General features: G+C 44.0%; 1 protein-coding gene across 4 annotated transcripts in view; it reads right to left on the bottom strand.

The window, feature by feature from the left end:
* FAM81A (family with sequence similarity 81 member A) overlaps positions 1-14346 on the bottom strand; it is a 95467-nt gene that overhangs the window by 66653 nt on the left and 14468 nt on the right. For all 4 annotated transcript variants that reach the window (XM_055118049.1, XM_055118045.1, XM_055118047.1 and 1 more), the window contains exons 2-3: positions 5949-6045; positions 4448-4721 (exon numbers count right to left, since the gene is read on the bottom strand). In XM_055118049.1, coding sequence (XP_054974024.1) covers positions 4448-4721; positions 5949-5968 — 294 coding nt within the window. In that variant the 5' untranslated portion in view covers positions 5969-6045. The remainder of the gene's footprint in view (positions 1-4447; positions 4722-5948; positions 6046-14346) is intronic.

Genomic DNA, 14346 nt, shown 5'->3' with positions numbered 1-14346 from the left:
ATCAGGTGTAGCTCTGGTGACCCCAAGCTCTAATGGTGGCCCTGGTGGTCCCCAGCAATATTGAGCCCTGGAAGGCCACCTCCTCAGACCCCAGCATGAAGTATATAGCCTGGCTGGCTGAGTATCACTGGGCCACTTGACCACAGCTTGGTATGCCAAAAAAAAAAAAATTAGCTTAAACTTTAAAGGCAGAGGCTGGAGAATTAGTACAGGGGTTAAGGCACTTTCCTTGAGTATGACTGATACCAGCTCGATCCTGGCATCACATACAGACCCCAAGCCCCACCGTGAGTGATCCTTGAGCACAGAGCCAGGAGTAAGCCCTGAGTATCCCTGGCTATGGCTCAACCTCTCCCCACCACCAACACCGAAATTTATTTATTTATTATTGAATATATATATATAAATAAGATACACAGTCACAAAGTTGTTCATGAGTGGGTTTCAGTTATACAATGTCCTAAAACTTGTCTCTTCACCAGTATATTTCTCACCACCAATATCCCTAGTTTCCCTCCTGCCACCCCGTAGCCTGCTTCTGTGGCAGGCACTTTTTTCTCTCCACCCTCACCCCCGATTTCTGTTTGGGCATTATGATTTCAATATGGGTACTTTCAACACTCAGGTCTTGCCCAGATTGATCATTTTCAACTATCATTGTCATAGTGGTTCTTTCTCTATCCTAACTGCCTCCCCACCCCCCCATCCCATCTGTGGCAAGCTCCCAACTGTAACTCCTCCTGGCCCTCATTTCTGGTTTGTTTTTTTTTTTTGCTTTTTGGGTCACACCCGGCGATGCACAGGGGTTACTCCTGGTTCTACACTCAGGAATCACTCCTGGCGGTGCTCAGGGGACCATATGGGATGCTGGGATTCGAACCCGGGTCGGCCGCGTGCAAGGCAAACGCCCTACCCGCTGTGCTATCGCTCCAGCCCCCCCTGGCCCTCATTTCTATAATACCAAAATTTCACTGTATCACTGTCATCCTGTTGCTCATCGATTTGCTTAAGCGGGCACCAGTAACATCTCCATTGTGAGACTTGTTACTGTTTTTGGCATATCAAATACATCACGAGTAGCTTGCTAGGCTCTGCTGTATGGGTGGGATACTCTTGATAGCTTGGCAGGCTCTCCGAGAGGGGTGAAGGAATTGAACCCAGGTCGGCTGCATGCAAGGCAAACGCCCTACCCGCTGTGCTATCGCTCCAGCCCACTACCAAAATTTAAAGGTGAAAAATAAAATGTGCAGAAAACTTGTAAAGATTTCACCAACAAAGGTACACAAATGGCCAATAAGCATAGGACAAGGCGCTCAACATAATCATCTTTAGGGAAATGCCGTTGGAAACCGCCATGAAATAGCCTTAACACCATCAACAGGGATCAGGGCAGCAGTGGCTCCTGAACAGCTCCTCAGCTCAGAAAGCCTGTTATGAGAAAGGCCAATCCCCAGGGCTGCCACAACTGATGAGTGAGATCCCAGGAACTCTGCAGCTCACGACCGTGGAGACCAAAGCAAAGTCCTAGCCCACCACACCCAGGTGGTGTGGACACTATAGCTAACACGGTGAGCATTGAAATAAGACAGGTATGTGACCCCTGGTCATCAAAACAAAAACAACAGTGAAGGGAAGGAGGAGGGGATGGTTAAGGGGCAGATAATACTAGGGGTAGGTGATAATGTTGAGATACTGGAAGCATAGTATGGGCCTGATGTAACTATGTAATGGCAGAACCACTTTAAGAGAATTGTGTAAAAAAGGATGTTATAGGGCCAGAGCAGTAGTACAGCAGACAGGGAGCTTGCCTTGCATGTGGCCGACCCAGGCTCAATATCTGGCATACAAGCCCTGCGGGAGTGTTCCCTGAGTGTACAGTCAGAATTACACCCAGAACAGCCAGGTGTGGCCCAAAACCCAAAAAGGGAAGAAGAAAAAAACGCATTATTCTACTTTGCTTTTGCATTAAAACTAGCCTAGTGTAGTAGCAAGACATGGAGAAAATAATAGAACAAACTCATATGTAACAAAATGATCATCAATTCAAATAACTCACAGCCTTCACCAGTCATTTGATGTGATTTTAAAGAGAGCAAACGACCTGGAGAGATGCCCCCATGCCCTGGGCCGGAGCACATGCTGGACATGCACAGAGCCACAGGTTCAACCCCTCAAACTGCATGAGGGCCTACCACTGCCTGGTGTAGACCTCCAACACAGCTGGGGAAACCCCCCAATAAAATACTTAAAAATTAGGGGGCTGAGATATAGTCCAGTGGTTAGAGCACATGCCTGGCACCGCCTGGGTTTGAGTCCCAGCACCCCAGGGTCTCCAGGTATCTCTAGTGCAGTCCTGGAGGCCCCACCAAGGTAACCTCGGACCTCCCCAACACTTCAGGGGTAAAGCAGCACTGCGCCCTCAAGTCCCAGCACTGAAGCACGATCTCAGTTGGCCAAGAATGCCCTGAAATCTAGGTTGGGGCCCCTAGACTTCCTGAACACCACGTGGGAGACCCCCAAAATAAATTAATAATATAAAAAGTCTAACATAAGTTCCTACAAGATCCAGCAATTCCACTCCTAGTAATTGGCCCAAAAGAAAGGAAAACAGATTTTTCTCACAAAAACAGGTGTTCAAGAAGCTTTATTCACAAGATCTAAAAACTGAGAACAATCCAAATGCCCACCAAGTAATGATAAACAGAATGAGGAACAGCCATATGGCAGGAAACGACTCCAAAAAACAAAGGATTACTGATTTATGATAGAATGTGGCTGAGCCTCAAAGGATCCTGCAAAGTGAAAGAAGTAAAAGATGCAGCGTTCAAAGAAGATTCCTTTCATACAAAGTGTCCAGAACAGACAAGCTCCTGGGCACTGAGAGCAGAGGAGCGATTTCCCCGGGCTCAGCAGAGGTCCGGATGTCTGCAAAAGGCATATTCAAATCTGGTGTTGAGGGAATGTTCTACAAGTCAACTGTTGAAGCTCAGCTGCACGAACCTACAAACTAACTCGAGAGGCCTGAACTGTATTCATACAGGGTCAGTGCCTAGATAAAGAAGAAAAGAGGCCTAGAAGAAAAGTCATGTGATCTGCAGTTCTATGGATGGATCAGCACAGTATCCTGATGAGAGGCAGTGGATCTGATGCTGAATGATCTCTCTCGTATGTGGGATGTTAAGACACACAGTCAGGAAACAGTGAATGACCAAAGGGGACAGAACCTGAGAACTGGTCTACAGAACTGAACTTACCACCATGGGGAAATGAGGGCTGCCATGGTTTGCGGGGGTGCCATGGTTTGTTGGGTGTGGTACTGGAACACTGTGTGTACATACACCTGTCCATAATAGTATCACAAATCACGTAAAAGTATGAGTTACACTGCCTAAAATTTTAAAAGAGGTTTTTAAAATTATATCTCGCCAGAGAGATAGTACAGAAGTTAGGACCTTGCCTTCTATGCAATGAACCCCAGTTCAGTCCCAGGCATCCACATGGTTCCCCAAGTCCTCCTACCAGTGATCCCTGAGTACAGAACCAGAGTAGGCTCTGAGCATCACCGGGTGGGGGAGGAGGGTTAGCCCCAAACCACACACACACACACACACACACACACACACACACACACACACAGGCACACACACGCATAATAAAATGAAAGTTATACCTCAACAAAGCTATTTTTAAAATAAAAATAAAAATCTGACACTGGAAGAAAACTGAGCCTTAATTTCAGGAACCATAATTAAAACCTGTCTTCATGACTTGATATAGTTCTTTCTTAATCAAATCATATATCTGTGATTCATATATTTAAATTTTTCCTACAAAATATACTGATAGCATTCAATTGTGAAAGCCTAAGCCCTAAATAACTTTAAGCTTTCAGAACTAAATCATGTGGTCCCTGTGATTGCTCAATAAATAGCCATTTACAAATTCTAAAAACAGACAACGTTGGCTTTTTGTTGAGCTCATCTCAGAGAAAAATTAAGCAATAAGACAGGGCTTCTAAGAAGTAACAAACTATATTGCATGTAATTATTATGACCTAGAAACATTTCATCTGAAGCAGCAAAAGCTGACCTAGTAATTGATTTAATAGCTGTCTTTAACAACGTGAGGAGTTTTGCAGGGTAATGATCTGATTGATTCTTCTCTTTCTCCATTGAGAGCCAAACAAAACAAAGTGATTTAATAACCAGGAAGGTAAATTTAGATAAAACATAAATAACACTGACAGTAGCTGCTATCAAACACTGGAATAAATTTAACTAGGGGTATTTGCTCAGCTGTTTCCTTGGTGATCAGTAGGCACAGACCAGACAACAGCTTCAATCTGATCCGGTTACTGCGGGGGACGGTGGCTGGGGCCAGGCCCACCTGCAGACACAGCGAGACTGAGGAGAGGCACCTTCCACAAGCCCGGGCACACTATATATACCTCAATGTCCCGATTGAGCTGCTTCACGATAGCTGTGATGTTTCGGATGTGCTCCTCCAGGAAGAGCCTGGCCAAGCGATCGCCTCCACCTTTGTTCTGCATCTTCTGCAAACTGCTGACAATGTCATCTTTGATCCGGAAGGCATGCTCCACCAGCGCAGCGGTGGTCTTCTCATGGCAGAGGATCCGGTCCTCCAGCTGCTCCACCAGACTCACGGACGAGTACGGGGCCATGCTCAGGGACTGGCTGTGCCGGGGCATGGTTCTAACTCTTCTGTGGAGGCAAAGCACAGCACCTCGGATGTTAGTTAATCGGGGGAAATCAGCCTCTGAAAGCCAAACTCAAGACTTTCCAAAAAAGGAAATAAAAGTGATTTACCCCTACCGGCTACAAGTGGGGTCAGATGCAAGATTTCTACCCAAAAGAGGGCTTGAGGCACTTGCCTCGCATTCTGCCAACCCTCATTTGAATCTCCAGTAGTACCTGTGGTCCCCTGATCAACGTCCAGGGTCATGTTGAGCACAGAGCCAGGAGTAAGCCCTGAGTACGTCTGGGTGTAACCCACAATAAAAACAAAAATAATTTTCTGCTCCCGAAAGATAGTACAAGCGTTGAGGCGCTTGCCTTAAGTGCAGCCAGCAGCAGCTCAATTGTCTGCACCCATTTGGTTCTGTGAAATTTATAGGGTTATTGCTCCTTTTAATTGAGAAACGTTTTTGCCTGTCTCTTACTTATGGAGATCATGGAACTCACTGCCTGGGCATCTGTTTCTCTGGGTACTACTGTTAAAGATGCAGTCAAGCTCACAAAGCAGATTCTTGAACTTTGTTTTCTTGAGGTTTGGAGGTCACATCTGGCAGTGCTCAGGACTTCTCATCTGTACGTAGGGATCACTCCTGGTAGAGAGGTGGTTGAGAACTCACCATAGTGCTCAGGGCTGGCTCCTGGCTGTGCACTCAGGGATCACTCCTGGCTGTTAGGGGGACCATACAAGGTGCCAGGGATCAAACCCAGGTTAATTGCATGCAAAGAGTATTTTAAATAACAGAGGCCAAAGGGGATTTAGAGCAATAGTACAGAAGTACTTGTCTTGTACACAGCTGACCTGGATTCAATCCTTGGCACTCACTCCATCTGTTCCCCAAACCTTGTCAGGAGTGGCCCACAAGCAAAAATAAATACACATAGGCCAAAAAAGGAGGAACTTCCATGAGTTAATAATCTGGGCCTCATGGCATCCACTTTTGCAACTTGTGATTCAAGAGGTTTAGTCTTCAGGCTGGTGTAGACCACTATAGGAAACTACAACCAAACTGTAGGATGACTGAAATCTTAGTCACAGTCCCTCAGCAGTGCCCAGTAACCTATAAATTGGAGGCTGAAAAAAGGACTCCACAGACCCAGTCTTGTCCTCAAACGCAGCCATTCCAGGCTGACAGGAGTCTAAGTTTTATTCACAACCACCCACTCCCATAGGATTGGTGGAAAGGAAAAGTGTACCTTAGATGCATATTTTCCATATATTATACCTTTCCTTGGTGACAAGAGAAGGAAATGCAGTGTTCCGATGGGCCATTTTCTTTTTAATAATTTACATCTGTTGAAAAAATAAGCATTAAATTATTAAACAACTTATAACTAGAATTGAAATTACCTCCAAGACTTAAGTTATAAAGTGGAGAATGAAGAATCCTGGCCAGTGGGCACCACAATGCCAGAGAATGCTCTGGACCCCAGACCAAGCCGATAACACCGGGGTGCCCAGATGGAGCAGGTGCAGTCTCCCCGCCTTCTCCAGATGGAATTCTGGCAACCATGAGCTTCTACAAACATGGCTCTAGTATGTGGGGACCAGGACTATTTCTCCAAACCGCACAGCCCTTATGCGGCCGCATGACCTTTCCTGATATACAAAAAAAAAACGCTCAGGAATGGCTCCTCTGCCCCTGAACGGCCATGATCCCAGAGGCACACAAACCAATCTTGAAACGCAGCAGGTTTGGCAGAAATACTTCTGGACTGTGACTAAGCTATGGCCCCGGGCCGTGCCAGGAGGGGAAGGGTTTTTGTCTCTCGGCCTTTTCCCCTTTGCAGCAGCATGGCGACCACCACCTTTCAGAGCCAATTGGACAGAGAGGTAGAAGGTTGTAGTGATGGGGCATGTGGGAAATCTCGCTATGGGGGGCTGGGCAGAACGGGCCCTGCTCCCCACCCAGACAAGACCCTAAGCGGCCGCCCACGAATGGCTCCTCTGCTCCTGAATGGCCATGATCCCAGAGGGCACACAAACCAATCTCGGAACATAGCAGCTGCTGGCAGAAATACCTCTGGACTTAATTACTAAGATACCAGAATTCGGGGCTGGAGAGATAGCACAGCGGGTAGGGCATTTGCCTTGCACGCGGCCGACCCAGGTTCAAATCCCAGCATCCCATATGGTCCCCTGAGCACGGCCAGGGGTAATTCCTGAGTGCAGAGCCAGGAGTAACCTCTGTGCATCGCCAGGTGTGACCCAAAAAGCAATAATAATAATAATAATAATAATAATAATAATAATACCAGAATTCCAAAACCACGCGGCCACAATAGCGGCCATGCGACATCATGTGCTCTTCATTAATCAGCAATAAAAAACAAATTATCTAATAATGCCTTTTCAGCAGATCTGATTGTTGGGGGACAATTCCAAATAATAATAGTGGGCTTTCTGTCGAAAATTGAATGTAATCAAAGTAAGAGAGATCACTGTCACTGTCATCCCGTTGCTCATCGATTTGTTCGAGCGGGCAACAGTAACATCTCTCATTGAGAGACTTATTGTTACTGTTTTTGGCATATCCAAAACATTTTTGGCTGGAGCGATAACACAGCAGTTGGGCGTCCGCCTTTCACACGGCCGACCCGAGTTCAATTCCTCCACCCCTCTGGGAGAGCCCAGCAAGCTACCGAGAATATCAAGCTCATGCAGCAGAGCCTGGCAAGCTATCTGTGAGTACTGGATATGCCAAGTAAAGAGAGAGTAAAGTGAAAATCATCTGCCACACAGGCAGGGTGGGGGTGAAATGGGAGATATACTGGGGTTCTTGGTGGTGGAACATGTGCACTGGTGAAGGGATGGGTGTTCAATCATTGTACAACTGAGACTTAAACCTAAAAGCTTCGTGACTGTTCTCACGGTGATTCAAAAAAAAAAAAAAGTTATGAAGTGGAATGCGAATGAAGCTGACAAAGCTTAGTTATTTGATGAAAGACCTTTTATCTCATCTAGGAAATGCAAATGTGTTCAAATAAGGAGAAAATAATCAAGCAAAATTTCAATGCTTATGAAATTAATTACCATTAAGCCATGCTAGACAGATCAACAGCGACTGTTCAAAGGCATTTCTGCGTGCCTTTCATCCATATTTGCACCTCCAGCTTAAGAAATCACTTTTATAAACGTGTGATGGATTCTTTAACAGGTTTATTGGATTTTTGTACTTCTCTGTAAAAAATCTGTAGGTAACTACCTTAGTAAATTTGATCTCAAAAAAATTAGCAAATTCCATAGCATATTAAGAACACTTGTCTGGGACAGGAAGATGTGTAAAGGACTGGGTATGCGCTTTGAACACAGAGGCCAGAGTTCAATCCCCAACACCAAATCGTCCCTCCAGCAATCCAGGGAGTAGCCCAGCCTTGCAGCATGGCTGGGTGTAGCTCAAAAATAAAAAAGGAAGAACACTTTTTTGTTTTTAATTTTGTTTTTGTTTTGTTTGGGGGCCACACCCAGCAATGCTCAGGGTTTACTCCTGGCTCTGTGCTCAGGGATCACTCCTGGCAGGCTCAGGGTACCAGATGTAGTGCAGGGGATCAAACTCAAGTCAGGCTCAGGCAAAGAAAGTACCTTACTCACTAGACTATCTGTCCTGCCCCTAGATTTGTTTAAGATCCATTCTAGGAGAATATCCACCAAGGGAGGAAAAATCAACATTAAAAGTTTAAAATTATAGTATAAGATATACTATTCAAATGATATTTTTATCGAAGGGACTTTATAATCTTTATACCAAAAGATACAATCAGTGCTCTTGAAATCTGAACAAAACTGGAGGATTTCAAAAATATTTCACTCTTAGGTTTTTCAGTGCTGTTGTTAACTGACTTGAAACAATGAATGCTTAGTAACTGTGATGAGATTCAGTCATTAACTCTCATTTAGTTGGTGGGTTCAGAAAGCATTTTTGATTGAAACCATTGTTTTGGCATCATCACCCCAATGATGTTATTTTTAGAATTTCAAAATGTGAACATTTCACTTTCCTAGACAAAGAATTTTGAGTTTAAACAAATTACACTTAAGAGAAGAAAAAAATGATTCATGGCCAACTGTGATGCCAAGAGTTTGTCAGTAACAAGATAATAATTTCTTCCATTTAGACTAAATAGAATTAAGCCGGTTTGGAAGCTATTAATATTTAAAAACACGGACTCTTAACCATTTCAAAGATGCCAACTACTTCAGTTGGGAGGTTGGTCTGCAGAGCAGCCCAGTAGAAAACATGTATCTGGTATCTATTAGGTAGCTAAAAAGACAAGATCTCCTCCCTCCTGGGGCTCGTCACCTTCAGAGAAAGGTAGACTGGAAACTAACCACTGTGTGGGGTCAGGGCTAACCAATCAGATGAGCAGAAACATGGCACAGACAGAGGAAGAGAGCCTCCTCCTCGGAGTAGCTTGAGGGGTCAGGAAAGAGCTGATGAGAAAGAGTGGAGTTTCCTCAAGAGGAGAAGGGCCATGATTCCTCCTCTCCAAGCAGGCCAGCAGGACCTCTGCACCATGACTCTGGACACTCACCTTGCCAACACCCCAACTTTACCGCTTAATAGCAGCATAAAAGCTGACCTACGCTTCATCACAGACCCAGTCATGGAAGACACAAGCCCAAACGAGCAACCTTTCTTCAGAAGCTTTCTTCTGTGTGTCAGAAACCTAACATTCTTAGTCATTCTGGGTGAGGAAGATGTCGCATGGTTGCGACAGGACCATGCAGGAAGAGGCCTTGACTTATCAGACTCACTGAGGGAATCACTCTGGTCTAGCCCACCTGGTCACTTCTTACCTGCTCCAGTCAATATAAGCTTCCACTGCCAGCCCCGTCTCCTCCTTAACCACCACTGTCCTTGGCTATGGCCTGCCCAAGGCTGTGGGCGCAGTCTGGCCAGGTGCTCTCTGGAAATGCCTCCTCTCTCTGTCTGGAAACACATCCATCCTCCTCAGGCCCACCAGCCCTCAAAACACTGGTCTTTTCATTTGTATTTCCTCGGCTCACTACTCTGTCCTGTATTGTTTCTGTTCTAATTTGTAGCTATTTAATAGTCTTTCTCCCCTGCTAAGTTAGATGATTTCTGTTGATGCTCAGAGATTACTCCTCACTCTACACTAAAGAATCACTCCTGGTGGTGCCTGGGAGACCATATGGGATGGAAGGAATTAAAACCAGTTTGGCCACATGCAAAGCAAATGCCTTACCCACCACACTATCATGCTGGCCCCCAATAGATGATTTTTTGTTGTTGTTTTGGGGCCATACCTGGCAGTGCTCAGGGGTTACTCTTGGCTTGGTACTCAGGAATCACTCCTGGCAATGTTCAGAGGACCATATGAGATGCTGGGGATCAAACCTGGGTCAGTAGCTTGCAAGGCAAACAGCCCACCTGCTGTACCATCTCTCCAGCCCAGATAAATGATTTTAAAGGCATGATTCATTTTGGTTTTTGTTTTAGGGCCACACCTAGGTGTGCTTAAAATTTATTCCTGGTTCTGTGCTCAAGGATTGCTCTTGATGGGGCTCAGGGGACCATATTGGGTGCCAAGGACAAAACTCAGGTCTGCCATGTGCAAGGCAACTGCCTTACCCACTGTGCTACCTCTCTAGCCCCTCACAATTCACATATTAATAGACATGGAGTTGACACAGATGATCAGCATATATGTGTTAAAGGCAGCGTGTGAAGTGTCTGAAAAAAAAAGTAGGAAACAATACCATCATGACCATATCAAGATGAACAAACACTCTAGGGACAAATTTAATCAAAGAAGTAAATGAACCATACACTGTATTTTGTTTTGTTTGGGGGTCATACCTGGCAATGCTCAGTTATTTCTGGCTCTGAACTCAGGAATTACTTCCAATGGTACATATGAGATACCAGGGAGAGAACTCAGGTCAGCAGCATACAAGACAAGTGCTTTACCTACTGTACTATATCTCTGACACCTGACTATACATTGCAAACAGTAATATAATATTGCAAGGAATTGAAAACACAAAATGACATTTTGATCGCAAAGAGTCAACATTGTAAAAATGGCCATCTCAGCAGCTGAAGTGATAGTACGGCAGGTAGGGCATTTTCCTTGCACAAAGCCAACCTAGGTTCACTCAGGGGAGTGAACCATCCCATATGGTCGCCTGAGCACCTCAAGAAGTAATTACTGAGTGCAGAGCCAGGAGTAGTTTATTCATAACAAACAATACAAAATAAATTACTTCAGTTCTGCTTTGGGGCAGGGGTTGGGGCTCAGGATGGAAACATTCAAAATAGGGAGGTGGGAAGGTGTAATGGTGGTGGAATTGGTGTTCAAATATTAAATATAATCAAATATTGTGAACTTCTTTATAAAAATTAAATCAAAAAAATTTAATCCTAGGGGTGGGGGAGGGGAAGAACAAAAGCATATTGTGGCAGTATCATGCTCCCTGGATTTAAACTGTACTATAAAGCAAGAGTGTTTTTTGTTTTTTTTTTGCTTTTTGGGTCACACCCGGCAATGCACAGGGGTCACTCCTGGCTCATGCACTCAGGAATCACCCCTGGCGGTGCTCAGGGGACCATATGGGATGCTGGGATTCGAACCCGGGTCGGCCGCATGCAAGGCAAACGCCCTACCCGCTGTGCTATCACTCCAGCCCCAGCAAGAGTGTTTTTAATATGGTGCTCAAATAATTAAATTAAAATAGGCACATAGATCAATGAAATAGAATCAAAGATACCTACAAAACATATTTTAGACAACTAATTTATGGCAAAGAAACCAGGAGTACATACAAGCCTACAATGGAGAAAGGAGAGTCTTGTCAGTAAAAGGTGCTGAGAAAATGGAAGTGTCCCATCAAAAGAATGAAACAAGGCAAGATTTCTTTTTTTTTTTTTTTTGCCTTTTGGGTCACACCCGGCGATGCACAGGGGTTAATCCTGGCTCTGCACTCAGGAATTACTCCTGGCGGTGCTCAGGGGATCATATGGGATGCTGGGATTCGAACCCGGGTCGGCCACGTGCAAGGCAAACGCCCTACCCGTTGTGCTATCACTCTAGCCCCCAAGACAAGATTTCTTACACAAGATACACAAATTGATTCAAAATGGATGGAAGATTTAAACCTAAGGTCTGAAACAACAACAACAAAAATTTTAAAAACAAATTATAAAGTTCTTTGACATTGCTCTTAATGCTGTCTGGGTATTTACATTCAGCAGCATGGGAAACAAAATAAAAATAAACTAAATGAATTCACATGAAACTAAAAGGCTTCTGTACTGCAAAAGAAAACATCAGTAAATTGAAAAGGTCATCTACTGAAAGGCAGACAATCTCCACAAGCCAGACACCAGACAAGAGGTTAACATCCAAAATAAACCCCAGACAAATTCATATAAGTGTCGGAGAAGATGTGAAGAAAAAGAACCCCTGTGTATTTTGGGTGGGAATTTAAATTGTTGTAGCCTTTAAAGAAAATAGGTGGAGATTCCTCACAAACTGAAAGAACTGCCATGTAATTCAGCAATTCCACTCTGGGTACTCAGCCAAAGGGAAAAAAAAAGCCACATTAATTAAAAAAGACATGTGCACCCCTATGTTCACAGCAGCACTGTTTACAAAAGGCAAGAATGAAAGCTCATCATAAGTATTCATCAAAAAGTGAATGGAGAAAGATGTAGCATATACACAATGAAAAATAGAAGAAAGTAGGGAAAGTAAGAGGGAGTGAGTGAAGGAGGAAGGGAAGGAAGAAGAAAGGGGGAGGAAGGAAGGAAGGAAGGAAGGAAGGAAGGAAGGAAGGAAGGAAGGAAGGAAGGAAGGAAGGAAGGAAGGAAGGAAGGAAGGAAGGAAGGAAGGGAGGGAGGGAGGGAGGGAGGGAGGGAGGGAGGGAGGGAGGGAGGGAGGGAGGAAGTTAGTTCTCAAGACTTACTCCTGGCTCTGAGCTTAGGGATCATACCTGGGTGCTCAGGGCACATTATGGGATGCCGGAGATGAACCGGCGTTGGCCATCTGCTATGCAAGCACCCTACTGGTTCTCCCATCTCTCCAGCCCCAACAGCCTAAGTGCATAAGACTTGAACTTAGAATAGGGGTCTGCTCGGAACTGGGCTCCTTCTCATGAATATTGTGGAGATGATGGGATGTCACTTGGTTTATTTTGGTTAGTATCATGATTTTTTGCCTGAACAATGGGTTCCATATTACAAATGAACAAATATTAAAAATAAATGAGCATTAGACTTAATAACTTCTAAAAGAATCATTTCTGTGTTTTCCTATTGTTAATACTAGCACACTGGCCTGAAGTCATCAGCTCCTGTACATTTATAAATCTGATCTGACCCCAGTCACAACATAGCCAGATAGCTCTGGGCTGTGTGCTATTATCATATCAATTTCCAGTTTAAGAACTTAAAAAATTGAAGAGAAAAATAAAAACAGTAACATCACAGTGCCCCAAATTTGCAATTTATGAAAAAAATTTTAGTGTAGGGGCTGGAGCAATAGCACAGTGGGTAGGGCGTTTGCCTTGCACGCGGCCGACCGGGGTTCGATTCCCAGCATTTCATATGGTCCCCTGAGCACCGCCAGGAGTAATTCCTGAGTGCAGAGCCAGGAGTAACCCCTGTGCATCTCCGGGTGTGACCCCTCAAAAAAGATTTTAGTATAAAGGATATGTTGTTATCTGTTGTAATAAAGCCCAATTACTTATGATTGTTAAAATTTGGAAAAAATATATATTAGTACGTGATATTTTAATGATAAAAAGAGACAAATGCCACAAATTATATATATACATATATATTCAATGACAGATATTGAACCCAAGGCCTCACATAAGTGAGGTAAATGCTCTTTCACTGAGCTGCATCTCTAGCTCCAACCAATTGTATTTTCATAAGGAATGACACTGGAGAGAAATATCTACAATATTATTTTAATGTAAAAGGTAGATAAATTTAATACATCTGATTGTTTTCACTGAAAAATTAAATACCAATCATCTAGAAATTAAGTTAATATCAATTTATTATTAAAATACAGTGCTGTTATGTAATGTTATGTCCAGATTATTTTTAAATAGGCAAAGCATTTATGAATAAAATCACTATAATTTGGGTTTTTTTAAGGTAATATTTTCTTTTTTTTATCTTTTTTTTTTTTTTTTTTTTATTGAATCACCATGTGGAAAGTTACAAAAGTTTCAGGTTTAAGTCTCAGTTATACAATGCTCAAAAAAAATTTGGTGGAGGCAGAATAGGGGAAGGTTCTTTCTTTCTTTTTTTTTTTTTTTCTTTTTGGGTCACACCCAGTGATGCTCAGGGGTTACTCCTGCCTTTGCACTCAGGAATTACTCCTGGCAGTGCTTGGGGGACAATATGGGATACCGGGGATCAAACCCGGGTCGGCAGCATGCAAGGCAAACGCCCTACCCGCTGTGCTATCGCTCTGGCCCCCAGGGGAAGGTTATTACTTTACAGTTTAAAAATAAAGTGGAGGGGGCCAGAATGATAGTACAGATGGTAGGGCATTTGCCTTGAACACAACAGACCCGGGTTTGACCCCTTCCTTCCCATGTGGTCCCCCAAGTACT

Source organism: Sorex araneus, chromosome 10, assembly GCF_027595985.1.
Source record: "Sorex araneus isolate mSorAra2 chromosome 10, mSorAra2.pri, whole genome shotgun sequence".
Lineage (NCBI taxonomy): Eukaryota > Metazoa > Chordata > Mammalia > Eulipotyphla > Soricidae > Sorex > Sorex araneus.
The sequence above is the reverse complement of the archived record's forward strand: the minus strand, read 5'-3'. Positions and strand labels throughout refer to the sequence as shown.